The sequence below is a fragment of the Microcebus murinus genome, chromosome 23 (assembly GCF_040939455.1).
Source record: "Microcebus murinus isolate Inina chromosome 23, M.murinus_Inina_mat1.0, whole genome shotgun sequence".
Taxonomy (NCBI): Eukaryota; Metazoa; Chordata; class Mammalia; order Primates; family Cheirogaleidae; genus Microcebus; species Microcebus murinus.
In genome coordinates this window covers 30,226,299-30,240,082 of record NC_134126.1, presented here as the reverse complement: position 1 = coordinate 30,240,082, position 13,784 = coordinate 30,226,299, and the positions used below count along the sequence as shown (strand labels likewise).

The 13,784-nt window shown below is 57.5% G+C and overlaps 1 protein-coding gene across 1 annotated transcript; it reads right to left on the bottom strand.

The window, feature by feature from the left end:
- Nucleotides 1-2,430: 2,430 nt before the first annotated feature.
- Nucleotides 2,431-13,490, bottom strand: CHIT1 (chitinase 1). Its single transcript, XM_012758734.3, has 11 exons — nucleotides 13,359-13,490; nucleotides 12,338-12,367; nucleotides 10,315-10,516; nucleotides 9,678-9,734; nucleotides 8,349-8,514; nucleotides 8,027-8,151; nucleotides 7,199-7,322; nucleotides 5,347-5,532; nucleotides 4,904-5,017; nucleotides 3,408-3,534; nucleotides 2,431-2,865 (listed from the first exon to the last, which is right to left on the bottom strand). Exons 1-11 carry the CDS (start codon nucleotides 13,381-13,383, stop codon nucleotides 2,621-2,623), a joined length of 1,401 nt encoding a protein of 466 aa, XP_012614188.1. The 5' UTR covers nucleotides 13,384-13,490; the 3' UTR covers nucleotides 2,431-2,620.
- Nucleotides 13,491-13,784: the final 294 nt, after the last annotated feature.

Genomic DNA, 13,784 nt, shown 5'->3' with positions numbered 1-13,784 from the left:
GGAAAAGCCAGCAGTGTTTTGGGAGAGCAAACTTGAGCCCTGGGCCTCGTCTAGACTGACATCGAAGTCGCAGGTCTGCCACATACTGCCCCCATAACCTGAGAGAAACCGATAACCACACCTACTTGGCAGGGATCTGGTGAGGATTAAATGACGCAAGTTCATTCATTTGCTATTCATTCATTCAGTATTTATCGCATGCCTAATACATGCCTAGCATGGTCCATGTCATGCAACACATGTTAATTCCCCTCTCCCTTTGGAGGATAGGGCTAATGGCTGGACACTAACATTCAAAGAGCAAATGGAATTCCATAGAAGGGCTTGGGAAAGTCATACTCTTGTCACAAGATGTTACTTCAACCTGGAAATGGTCTAGCATAGGTGCATAACTGATTTCTGCACCCAAGGATAAAAGAAGAAAAAAATCAGAAATTATGTATGGCTCAATATTTATTGAGCCTCCAACGTGTCATGGATGGAGAGGACCGATGAAGACATTGTCCTTGCTCTTAAGAACTGGAACCCTAGGGCAGGAGTCTAATGTCCACACAGGCAGCTATAGTAGCACACGTGGGTGTGGTGGCCCAGGGCTGCAGGGCAGCAGGGAAGCAGTCACCTGATGTCTGGAATGTTCCCTGCAGGAGATAACCCATGATCTGGCTCTGTAAGAGTGACTAGGGGAGGCCGGGGGGGGGGGGGGGGGGGGGGGAAGGAGGAACAGCACCCCTTTCAGTGTGCTGACTGAAAGACTCCAGAGCCACATGGGGTTCAGAGGCCAAGGGGGAGTCAGGCCTGGTCTGAGCAGAGATGGCTTTTAGGGTGCTCTATTGTTCCTGTCTCAGGCAGGACCCATTCAGAAAATGGAGTGGGCCTCATATATGGGGTGACAGGGGACATCTGGGGGATCCCACAGGAGGAGCCGGCATGGCTGAGGCACCCAGAGACTGAATGGGGGTGGGGATGACAGGAGACGAAAGGGTCTCCATGCTGTGCTGATGAGTAGGGACTTTATTCTTTGGGGGAAGCTCTTGGTAGTTCTTAGGCAAGGGAAGTGACAGGTTAGGACCCCTAATTTGGAAAGATTAGCTGGTTTCCGTGTGGAGGTGGGCAGGAAGACCAGGTAGAAGATGGTCCGGGTGCGAGCTGACGCTGGTCTGAGCTGAGGCAGGGACCCTGAGTTTGCAGGGGGGCAGGGTGGCTGGAAGACCAATACTTTCCTGAGGATAAAATGAGCACAGACGCAAGGCTGGATTCCTAGGCAGGACTTGGGTTATTTGGGTGTCAGTAGGCGGGCTCATTCTGCTACAAGGAGACTGCAGTGTTTGCTAAATTCTCGACGTGTCCGGCTCACACGAGGAAAGAAAGGGCTGAGAAGGAACGCGGACGGGAAGGAGCGCACGCTGACCAGAGGGGAGCCGCACACCGCTGCACTGAGCGCCGGGCGCATCCCCATCCTACAGATGTGGAGGCTGAGGCTCCATCCATTTCTCTGCCTGAAGTCACACAGCTGGTGTGCAGGGGGCCACCCCTGGACGCCGAGGGAGCTCCCGCTGGGGTGTGGGCGGGGCATAGACCCTCCTGGCTGAGAACTCCGAGGACGAGGACGGAAACATGCCCGAGCAGGGTGTGCCCTGGTCTGGGGAAGAGCAGACTTTAGACGGGCAGGCTCGGGAGTGAGGTCTGGTGGTGGTCGTACTCACATGGGGTCCACACCTCTCTCTCCCTCCCTCCTCACCTGACCCCGTCCCCGGGTGCCTGCCCCAGTGCCATCCAAAACCCAGCCTGGAGTGCACGGCAGGCCGGACCCTAGGGGAGGTGCAGGTTTTCTTCAGACAGACTGACCCAGGTACAGCCCAAAGCTCTCAGGGACGTTTAGCTCACTCTGTTTATCAATGACACCGCGATGCAGAGTCTCGCCCATTTCAGGCCTTGGTTTGGGACTCAGGGCTGCTTGGAATGAGTCTAAAGACCTGTAAGATGAGGATGATAATCGTTCCTGCCTCGTGCAGTGAACGCGAGCAATAGGTGAGACAAGGCCTGTGAAAGGCCCCAAACAGGATTTATCTCAGAGCACCCAGTATGGGGGTCGGAATCCTCATCCTGATGCATGGTGGCCGCCCGGCGAGCACTTAAGGCTGGGACAAGCTCTTCTCTGCTGCCATCTGGTGCGCATCTTGGGAATGACACCTGTCTCTGAAGGCCTTTGAGCCAATGGCCAATGAATGTGTCACACCCGAGGCCATGCGGCAGATGCCATCACTTGTGCTCTGGACACTACCCACTGGCATGTGGACTCGTTGGTGGGAGACCTGGCACGGGGGCTGGCACATCTTGAACCGACCACCTTCCCATCTGGCTCTGACCTGTGCGTGCCTCATGCCAGCTTCCCCTCTTGGCTCCCCAGGTAGCCTCTTAAGTCACCACATCTATTGTGCAAACCAAAGATTTATTTTGCAAGGGAAAGAGGCCACCCCGGAGACTCAGAAGGAAGGAAGCGAAGGCTGAGAGCAGAAAGCCTGGGTATGCAAAGACCACAGAGAGGCGGGTAGGAGCCGGACAGTCCCCGGGAAAGCGGAGGAGGCAGCTGCAGCGTGATCCCAGGCCCGGCCGTGGGGACTCAACGCCAGGTGCAGCATTTGCAGGCAGAGCTGAACACCAGGCCCGCCGGGCAGCTCTGCTGGAACAGCCGCCCCCCTGCACAGCTGTAGAAGCTGGACCGGTCCTGGGGGTTGGGGTAGAGCCCGTCAGCCTTGCTCTTGCAGAAGGTGTCTTGTCCAGGCTCGGGGCCACGCTCAGGCTCAGAGGGCAGACCCGGGGTTTGAACTTCAGGCTCTGGGGAGCCTGAAGGCAGATCTGGAAGACCTGGGAAGACAGTGAGGATTCCACCCAGGCTTCTCCAAGAAATCCCAAACCTGCAGGCCGAGTATACAGGCAGTAACTGCAGGCAGGCAGCAGTGCAGCCCCCACACCCTCCAGGCGAGCACAGCCCAGTGTCCCGGGCAGAGAACAGCCAGACAGCAGTGAGCTCCGCAGTAACAGGCGGTCTGTGGCCGTATACACCGGCAAAGCCCAACCACATGCTGGTGAGGGGAGACAGGGTCCCGCTCTGCAGGCGCCAGCAGGCTTTCTCCCTGATAAGAGGGGCAAGCTGCACCTCCCAGGCCGAGGGCCTCCTAGAGGGAAGCCGCAGTTACAACACCCCCAGGGAAGGCCTTGCTACAACCAGGAAAAGAAAGAAGAGCACAGAAAGAGAATTGTTTTGACAGTTTCCTTAGCTCTTGGGGGTGCATGAAACTTGGGAAATCAGTGTTGAGGCAAAGGCATTTCCTGAGATGGACCCAGCATGGTTCCTTGTTTGTATCCCACCTCCAGATTCCGCCTCTGGCCCCTCCCCCCTTACTCACTCAGCTCCCGCCGCAGCGCCTGGATGAGGGGGTATCGGCCCTGGTTGCAGAAGAAGCCAGCGAAGTCGTCCAAGGCCAGTGCCCAGACCATGGCCCCACCCAGGCCCTTCTGCTTCAGATAGGCGACCTGCGCAAGGAGGAGAGGCGGGTGGAGGAGCCCAGGCAAGCTCAGCTGGGCCAGCCCCAGGGCCCGGCTTCCTCATCTGGACTGGGCCCTTTTTGCTCCAGCACCCTTGGGCCGGAGCCCTGACCCTGTTGGGAATCAGTCCTTGTGCAGTCCCTTTGTCCTGACATCAGCACAGGTTGAGGTGGGGCCAGGGGATGGGGGAGGAATAGGGTCAGGTGTGTGAACATCCCTAAGGAGGAAGCCTGCAGACCTTGGTCATTTCTGGGCCGCGTTGCTTTCTTTATTTGAGGGCACTGTCTGCTGGGTGTCAGAGTGCAGTTAGCACAGGAATGACGGAGCTGCCCAAAAGAGCTGAATCAAGTTTCGCTCCCTTGTCTTTATGTCTTTGTCCTCCCCGAGAGCCATTTTTCCTCTGCTAGATTCCTGAGGCTTCCTGAGGGCATGGCTGGGTGTTCCCTCTGAGGGGGCTTCTCTGTCCCTGAACCCTGCCAGGGGCCGCACTGCTCCCCCTAGGAGTGGGGCTGAGGGCTGGAAGTAGGGGTGGTCTGGACCCTTGGCTGGGCCCAGTCTCCCCCTCCAGCTGCCTCCCTTTCTGTGTCCACCCCTGCTCAGGGGCCAGCACCTTGTTCTCAGAGCCCATCCTCCACTTTCTTCTCCACCATGTCTTTGCTTGGGCGATGCCCACCCCCTGCCCCGAGTGCCAACCTTCTGTGCTTTCAGACTTATCAGACATGCCCTTCTGCCATGACCCCGTCTCCTGTCTCCCCTGGCCAGGATCATGCTCCTGGTTCGGCTCTCCTGGAGCACTTTGTCTCCACCTCTACAACCTGCCACTGTCAGTCACATGCCATGACAGGCGTGGGATGTCCAGATAAGCAAGTGTGGTGTCCTTCTTCAGGAGTGAACCATCTCGGGGGTGGGGGGAGACTGGCACCGAAACAAATAAAAGCCTTAAAGCTTTGGGCCACCAATAAATATGGGCAGGAGGAAGGGGTCTTAATAACTAAATCAAAAGGCCTATAATTTGAACAAATATTGCCAATGGGCTGAATAAAACCATATACCTCGCCATACATATTTCTCCTCTTCATATGTCTATAGAATCTGTGCAGTACTTAATAAAATACAAACTCTTTTAAGAACGCTACTCAATGTAGAGCAATCTTTTTGTCACTGTGTCTTTTCTCAGTCAATAGGTAGGAAAGATGCAAAGTGCTCCCGCATGGAGATTTGTGCAATGTTGGGACGTTTAAAAGGAGACTCCCCCTTAAGGAGGTCGTGAAGGTGCTTATTCTGTGCTTATTCTGTGTCACCGACAGGCTCGATCCCCCAGGACCACCCGCCCACCCCCAGCAGGGCTGAGCCTCACCTTGGCTTTGAAGCTCTCCACGTCATCAAAGCCCACCCACTGGTTGTTCTGGACAATGTAGGGCACCTTCTGGTCCTGGATTCTGTGCACAGTGGCCCCCTGCCAGGAGCACACCTGTGGGAGCAGAGGAGAGCGCTGGGGCGGAGGAGGCAGGCTCCTGCCCCTCCACACCAGGAGGAGACTGGGGACTGGAAAATTCCTCTCTGAGGAAGCCTGGAGGGGCTAGGAGGTTCTAGATTGAGTGATCTAGAACCCTGGACTCGACTTGAGGCACCTGGCCTTAAGGGTACTCACAAGGTGGAATAACTGGGGTGGAATCCACCTGGCCAGAATTCTCCGTGCCTGGCATCCTGGCCCAACGACTGTGGGAGAGGGAGCACCCCCTCCATTCCCAGGCAGCCCCTGCCCCCCACACTGCCCAGCGTGGCTGTGGGGTTTCCTACCTCATAGTAAGCCAGCACCCCTGCTTCCTTGGTGAAGCTGCCAGGGCTGCCAGGCCCTGTGGCTGGGGCCCCCACCCCGGTGTCCGAGGAGGAGGCCAGAGTGAAGGATCGTCCGTAGGTGGGCATGCCGAGGATCAGTTTGTTGGCGGGGGTCCCCTTGTTCAGCCACAGCTGTACGGCAGCGTCCTGGCGGTAGAGAAGGAGGAGGGCAGGGCTGCTTTCCTCTGCCCTCAGCCTGGCTCTGGTCGTCTAAGACTGGGGGCTCCAGAGACAGAGCCAGGAGGGCAGGGACTCCTCAGCTGGAGCTTCCGGGGCCTTCATGAATATTCCATCCCTACCCCATCTTCTTCAGAGCCTGTCTTGGACCCTCGACCCCAGTGAGGGAAGCGGCGTGGCGCGGCAGCCTGAGAGCTCGGGCTTCAGAGTCCGGCAGCCGTTCTCTGAACGAGCATGCACCCGCCGTGTGCCGGCTCCGCCCTGGAAGCTTGGGACACATCCGTGAACAAAGACACAGGTCCCTGCCGTACTCACGCAGCAGCTCACTTAACCTCACTGGGCCTTGGGTTTCCATTCTGTAAAATGGAAACGATGCAAATATCCGCCTCCCAGGGCACTGTAAGAACTGAAGGCTGTGATACAAGTACGGGGCCTAGAATCAGGCAATAAAGGGCGACAAAGCTGGGACCGTCATCACTATTTCTGCTGCCGTTTTAAGTTTCACCCTGAGCGCAAGAGCAGGGAATTGGATCTGTTTTATTTATTTATGACCAGACTGGAGCTTTCTGAGGTCAGGGCCTTTGCTAACTTATATGGCACTTGTGTGCAAGTTTGGAAAAGTCACCCCTCTGGCCAGAAGCAGTCCCCAGACACACCGTGTAGCGCAGGCAGAAGGCCCCTTTGTGGGAAGAAGGGGGCCTCCCTTCCTCAGGGGGTCCAGGCACGTGGCGTGGCCAGCAGGATGCTGGTGGGACGCCGACCCCTCTCACCCCTCGGCGACCTGTCTCTGCGTTGCCCACCGGGCCGGGGGCTCTCCAGGGACACCGCTTCCTCCAGAACCCACACAGGTCTCCCGATGGGGCTGGGGGGGCGTTGGGCTCAGCGTGAAACACGCACGCCTGACTCCCCAGCCCACGGGCGTGTGCTTTATTTGTGAAAGAGCCAGAAAGCAAAATCCGCCCTACTCCAGCTGACACACAGAGAGGCAGGCTCCCCCAAAGAAAAACGCATTCTAATTTAGGGCCTCTTGTTGCTGTTGTTGTTGGTTTGAAGAAAGAGATATAATATGGTTATTCCTGACTTTTAAAATATAGAGTGGGCTTATAAAACATATCCAGGGAAGCCCAGCCCAGCCCAGCCCAGTCTAAACCAAGCCTGACCTTGGAAGGGGCAGGGGTAGGGGGTGGTTTTGTTCTGAGTGACAACCCCAGGAGGGATGTTATCAACATGGGAAGGCTCTCATCCCAGAAAACACCTTCCAGAAGGTCAACCAGGGACCAGGGAGCAAAAGTCTGCGGGTTGTCGGGAAGGCAACGGGTGGGGGGCGTGAGGGAGGCCGGAGCCACGCTGGCTGCAGACAAGGGCCTTCCCCGTCAGCCACTCGTCTGACGTCACACTGGTTTGCGGTGTCTACTCTCAGCCAAGGTGCGCCACGGAAGTGAGGTTTCCCCAGCAGTGGCACGGCACAGGAAAGTAAAACAAACATGCAAAGAAACAAAAGATTCCTCTTTCTTAGTTCCCGGTTCGTTTTCCTGCATCTTTTCCTTTTTTCCATGAGGGCCTTGATGTTCAAAAGAGGCCACCAGACAGGACCTGCAGGACAGGGGAGTCCTGCCTCCTCCCTCCAGCCACCTACCACGTTGTGCTGGGCCGCCGCACCGCTCTCCCCCTGCCTCTTGTAGAGGGGGCTGTTGTGCCCTGTGACCTTCTCCCAGGAGCCGTGGAGGTCATAGGCCATAAGGCTGATGAAGTCCAGGTTCCTGCAAGAGGCACAGACAGAGGGGGGAGGCATGTACTTGGGGGAGCCCCCTTGCTCACCCCCCAACTTCATGGTGCATAGCCCATGGGGGACCGCTGTGGTCAGAGGCAGGGGTGGCGGGCTCCCCTCTGGCTCTGTGGACAAATGACACAGACGGCCCCCCCAGGCAGCCCCCCTTTATCACGGCCATTCTCACTCAAACCGAGAGGCTGGTGGCTCCCACCAGCCTCACCCCACTGTCCCGCCCCAGCACCCTCAGGCCCTCCCTGTTCCACTCAGGAAACCTCTTGCTATTTTGCTACTTGGGACAGAACTCTAGCTCAGTGCTTCTTAAACTTTAGTGTGCACACACATTGCCCAGGAATCTCATCACAATGAAGGTTCTTATTCAGCAGACCTAGGGTGGGGCCCGAGAGCCCACGTTTCTAACAAGCACCCGCGTGTTGGGGCTGCGGGTCCACACGCCACGCTGTGAGGAGCAAGCATCCAGACGACCCATTCTCTTGGAGCTGCTGGAGACGGCCCAGGCCCCAGGGTGGAGAAGCAGACACAGGGGGCAAACCCTGCCAGGTTTGCTGGCGGAGGAAGGGGCTCTCCCAAATGACACCTTGCGCCCAAACACCTGCTCTACCCGCAGGGAGCTCGGTCTGTCCCAGCCTCCCCACCTTGGAGAACACAGGCCCAGAGCATGCACCCAAGACTCACTGGGCAATTTTGTCCACCTCATATCCAGCATCCACGATGGCTGGCCCGGCAGAGACGGCTGAACTCAGGAGGAGTCGCTCCTTCCTGGAGGTCTGGGCTTCTTTCTGGAAGGCGCTGGCCAAGTCCTGTGGGGGTGGCTTTGAGTAAACACAGAGGCAGGCACCAGGCAGGCCCCGTGAGCCCCACGTAGATAGATGTGCACTCTCGGGAGTCTGAAAGCTGTGCAGATACGAGAAACAGCTGCTCCTCCAGGCGGAGCAGCACCACGTGCTCTGGGTGCCTGGCCACAGCTCTGGGTGACCCCGGCCCTGCCCAGCCATACCTGCACCAGGGCCGTGAAGCGCTGCTTGTCCACGGCAGGGCTCCCCCGGCCTCCTGGGAACTCCCAGTCGAGGTCAAGTCCGTCAAAGCCGTATTTGCGCAGAAACTCGACGGCTGAGCGGGTGAAAGTCTGGCGGGTGTCGGCTGTGGCCACCATCTCTGTGAACCTGTGGGGCGGGAAGGGGAGTACAGGCCTGCCTCGGACCACACCGGGGCTGCTCTCCTGCTCAGCGGCGAGCGGAAAACCACTCAGGGTATCGTGCTCCTGGTTCCAGGCCTCCTCCAGCCCTGGGAGGGCTGCTTTGGAGGCTGCTGGGGTATTTGCTGGTGAGTTACTGCTCTGGTTAAGGGAAACGGGCCATCTAGAAGCACCTTCTACCCCTAAACAGCGACACCACTGGGGCCACATGGGCTCCCTGGGCGTCCTGCTTCCCAGCAGAAGTTTACCAGTTTCTATGACGGAGAGGAAGAGAGAAGCGCAGCAGGGTTGGCAAAGGCCTGGTGGCCTGGGGAGCTGCTGCCTTAGTTTTCTGAAGGTTAACCCTGTTGTCTTTCCTCCAACTCCCCTCCGTGCAGTGCATTGTGCTACTGTCGCTAGTCCAGAGCTCTTCACAGTCCCCGCCTGCCCCAGGAGCCACCTCCCACAGTGGCCCTACAAGAGTCTCTGGACTTCCTGGGGGTCTCAAGTTCTTTACAGACTGATCCTATTTTAGCTTATTGTTTTAATTTACAATTTAATTAGCAGCAGCAGTTCTTAAGTGGGACCCATGTGCCTGGGGTCCCTGCATGTCAACGAAAAACCTGTGTATAAGGATTATTTTGGGAAGATGAGTCATAACTTTCATCAAAATTCTCAAACGGGTTGACGATCCAAAAAAAGTTTTAGGAAGACTGTCCATTATCTCCCTAAGTCATCCAACATGTCCCAGAAATGCCAATATTTTGGCATCCGGCCTCGATCTCACAGGCTACCTGTTACGCCCAGAAGTGGAACAAAATTTATTTCTCAGACAAGGCATCCCATTTCAGAGCTGAGAAAACATAGACACTGTGTGTTGTCTGGGATTAGTTAAGACCCTCCCTCTTCCCATTTCACAGAGGAAGAGGCCGAGGCCCGGAGAGGTCAGAACTCTCTGTGCTGTGTTTAGATCTTGTGCTCCTGGCAAGACTGGGTCTGGAACGGCCTGGAGCTAAGCCCATTCCCCGCTGCCCTCCTGGTGGGGCACCAAGAACCCACAAGGAAAGTCAGCCCCTGGCATGCAGCTTCCCTCCCTCTCCCCCTGCCCCCGGCCACCCATTAGCCCGGCCCGATCCCCCACAGTCCACTCACTTCTGAGTGCCGAAGCTCCAGCCCCCAACGGCCAACAGGGTCTTCAGCTTGGGATTCCTGGGAAAGACAACGGGCGTGGCAGAGGCTACGGGGCCAGCTCCCAGGGCTCCCTGGGAGGGGTGACGGGGTGGGAGTGTATGAAAGTCCCTACACCCAGAGCCTGTACTGAGCGCTCCGGGGAAAGCCGCAGCTTGGGAAAGAAAAGGCACGTTCCTAACTTCGGGGAACTCCCGTCTAAATGGGGAGGCGCAGCTCACGTGTGCAGACACAAGGGATTCAGGAAGCAAGCGACTGGGGCGGGTCCCCGGGGGCTTTGTGTAGGTGGCCATCGCACTTGAGATGCAGGGTGAGTCGGTTTCAGGAGGAGGAAGGGCATTCCCGGAAGAGGGAAAGAGTGTCACTATCCGGATTCCACTTAGACCTAGACTGGAAGGGCCCTTTAGGATCCGGATCTATCCCCACCTCTTCCATTAAGCACAGGAAAGCCCACTGGGTGATCTGACTCTCCCAGAGCCACGCAGAGGCCCAGGCCCGCCCGTGGCAGGGCTGCAGTGCTGGGGGAGGTTTCTGGCTCAGAGAGGAGGAGGAGGTGTCTGTCCCCTCTGCTTCCCGTCCCCCCTCCTCCGCTGTGGCTCACATCTTCTTCAGGCCGTTGAACTGCTGGTAGTGAGCCTCATCGTTCCACTCCAGGGTGCTGAGCTGGTGGTTGTTCATGCCAGCAAAGGCGTAGACGAGGTGCGTGCACAGGTTGGGGTCCACATCCTTGGGCAGGAAGCGAGCTGCCCCCTCTCTGTACTGGGACCAGTTGGTGAAGTAGCAGACCAGTTTTGCAGCAGAGCCTGGCCAGTGGGGTTAAGAAAAGACATGGCTGTCAGAAGGGCCTGCTGGGGGCCAGGCTTGGTGGCTCACACCTGTAATCCCAGCACTCTGGAAGGCCGAGGCAGATGGATCATTTGAGCTCAGGAGTTCAAGACCAGCTTGAGCAAGAGTAAGAACCCCATTTCTACCAAAAATAGAAAAAATTAGCCAGGCATGGTGGCACATGCCTGTGGTCCCAGCTACTCGGGAGGCTGAGGCAGGAGGATCGCTTGAGCCCAGGAGTTTGAGGTTGCTGCAAGCTAGGCTGACGCCACGGCACTCACTCTAGCCCGAGCAACAGAGTGAGACTCTGTCTCAAAAATAAGAAGGGCCTGCTGGGGACGGGTGACCTGCATCCCAGGGCAGGCAGTGCCCCGTGTGTCCTTCCTATACACCTGGGCTAAGCCGAGGGGCCGCAGTCAGAAATGGCGTTTGCTTTTGCTTGGGCAGCACCTCATGGTTGGGAAAGCGTTTCCAAGGGCCGGTCATGGCGTGCTCAGAGCACCTGTGAGTGTGAGGACCATCGTCACCTCACCGGTAAGGAAGCTGGGATGCGGGAGCTGGAGACCCGGCCCAGCCAGCACGGCAGCTAAGAGGCAAGAGCCGGGTGGCTAAGACCCAGTCTCCTGACTGTTGACAGCCCTCGAAGTGGCCAGGCTCACAGCCTGGGTCCCCAGCCGGGGTCTGGCAGGCAGGCCCCCTTGCCCCTAGGTGGATGCTCCTCTCTGCTCCCTGAAGCCACCCAGAAAGCAGCCCCAGCACAAGGTCCAGAGGGGACTCAGCATGGCAGGCTTGTCTGCTGCAGGAACGGGGGCAAGACTGCCACGACAGGGCTCGAAACACTTCCAAATGTCAAGTAAGACACAAATACACAAGATAGCAGAGAAGAGGCCCCGCTACAGGCCCAGGTTTATGTTTCTTTAGGCTTGTGGTTTGCGCTCACTTCATTTGCTTGTTACCCCTCGTGGAGGATCTGTGTTTATCAATATCGCTGCTAAGATTCTAGCGAAGAGCTTATTTTATCCAGGAAAAGGCAGTTCGTCTCTGGCCTCCTGCCCTAAAGCGTGCGGGAAGACTTTGGGCGGGGGCGGGACTCTGTTCCCAGTGGGGTCCGGTGGTGACGTCCCCACTCGGGTCAGCTCTGCAGGACACTAGAAAGCACGAGGCTAGTCTCCATTCCTGCCTCTGCCAGAGTGGCCGTGTGGGCTCCGGGGTGGGCTGGGAGGGGCACCGGGGAGTCCGAGTTGCTGAGCCCCGGAGATCTCTTTCCTGTTTGGCATGAGAAGGGCCCCTCCTTTCCGCCACGCTCCACGTGCTATCAGTTGAGCGGATACAGGAGCCGGCGGCGTGTGTTCCCCACCGAGCTGAGGGGCTGGGGGCACGCCGCTGGGGAAGACTGAGGTCCCTTCCCTCCAGTGGCTCAGAGTCCGGTGGGGAAGACGCCTGCGTCAGCAGTCGCAGACCCTGTGACACCTACTGTGAAACATGCCCAGGTGCTGAGAGCACAGAGGTGGGGCGAGTGGCCTCAGAAAGACCCGAGGGAGACTGGCGTGTGAGCCAGCCCGGGCACATGCAGGAGGTCAGCTGGTCGGTAAGGAGACCAGAATCTTCCTGGGAGAAGTGAGGGCAGGAGGAGGGAAGGAGACATTTGCAGGGGCTGAGCTTTGGAGAGGAGCCCCCACAGAAATCTTGCAAGAGCTCTTGGGGGGGTGAGTTGGGGAGAGGTGTCTGGGAGAATGCAGCAGAGTCAAGAGCAAGGGCTGAGGGGACCAAGGACCAGCCTCAAGAAAGATGCCACTTACCCCAGTGGGTCACCAAGAGCACCATGAAACCTGAAACAACACAGGAGAGAAGGCCGAGGTTACACGTCGTTCTCACCTCAGGCCCCATAGCTTACGAAACACGGGAGAGAGAGGTGGTCAGGGAGGGCTGGGTTCAGGGTGGTTTCATACAAACAAGCTTTCTCCTTCCAGAAGGGACCCGGTGGGGGGGGCACTGTGCCCACCCTTTCACCCAGGCCAGACAGGAGGGGCCCCTTCCTGGCCTGTGCTGGTCCCAGAAGCTGATGGAAAGTTCCATTTGCTGCTCCATTGCTAGAGCCTCAGCGGAGGTTGGTGTGGATTTAGGAAGATGGTGGAAAAACCGCTGACTTGGGAGCTATCCAGAGTGAAAGCTTCTCTTTTGGAACAAGAAGGAAACTCATTCTGGGGCTAGCAAGAACCAGTCTGGAGGGGCTGGACCAGGCGAGTGCATGCCCTGCTGAGGCCCCTGTGCCCCTGCTCCCACATGTATGGCTCTCCGCCGCTTCCACTGCCTGACTGTGTTACCAGCATCCTGGAACATCTAGGGCTCAGCACGACTCCTTCAAAGAGATTCCTTCCACCTGGCGACCTGTTAACCTAATAGAACCTGCATGGAAATTTTCAAGGACACCGGGCTCATGGGCCCCAGGCTGCCCTCTTGCAGGACCACCAGCATGGGGTTGGGGAAGAATGTCCTAGCAATGGATGATTCTTGGATAAGGCCAAAAGTAGGGACCTAAGACATGGGAAAGACAAAAAGATCCAGTGCCTCACTGACTCTGGTCTTCCAGGACAGAAAGAGAAAAGTCATCTTCAGCCTATTGAGAAAAGACTTCCCTGGCAACTCAAAGGCGATGGTGGGACTGCAAGCCAGGAGGCAGGGAGAGGGATCGAATGACCCTCTGAAGTTCTCCTGAGCCCTCTGCTTCCTTGCAGACGGTGGCAAGGAGCCACTGGACACACGTCTCGCCACCTCCCCGTGGCTCCCAAGGCCCCGCCCACTCTCCCCGACAGTGCTCACCTGCCCAGGCCACAGACCTCGCCATGATGCGGCTCGGTGGCAGGCTGTAGCCCTGCAGACCAGCTTCCCAGGTCCTGCTCTGTTCTTATTTGGTCGTCCTGTCCTGCCCCAGCCGGGAGTGTTGAAATCAGAGGGACAGAGGGAGGAGAGAGGGGGGGCTGGGGGAGGAGTGGGGAGGGGTAGAACATCCAGTAGCATGGATTGGGCAAAACTGACACAATGGCCAAACCTGACACAATGGCCTTTAGCAATTCTTGCTTTTCTGGAACAATCACAGGGTGTACACAGGACTCTTAGTGTTGCCAAACTGGGAGGCAAAGAGAGGAAAGCGGGAAGTGTTTCTAAACACTTCATCCTGTTGGATGACCGTGACTGATTTCTCGTTGTGTGGGTTGGCGAGGACCATAGGCAGGAGGAGGAAGAAGG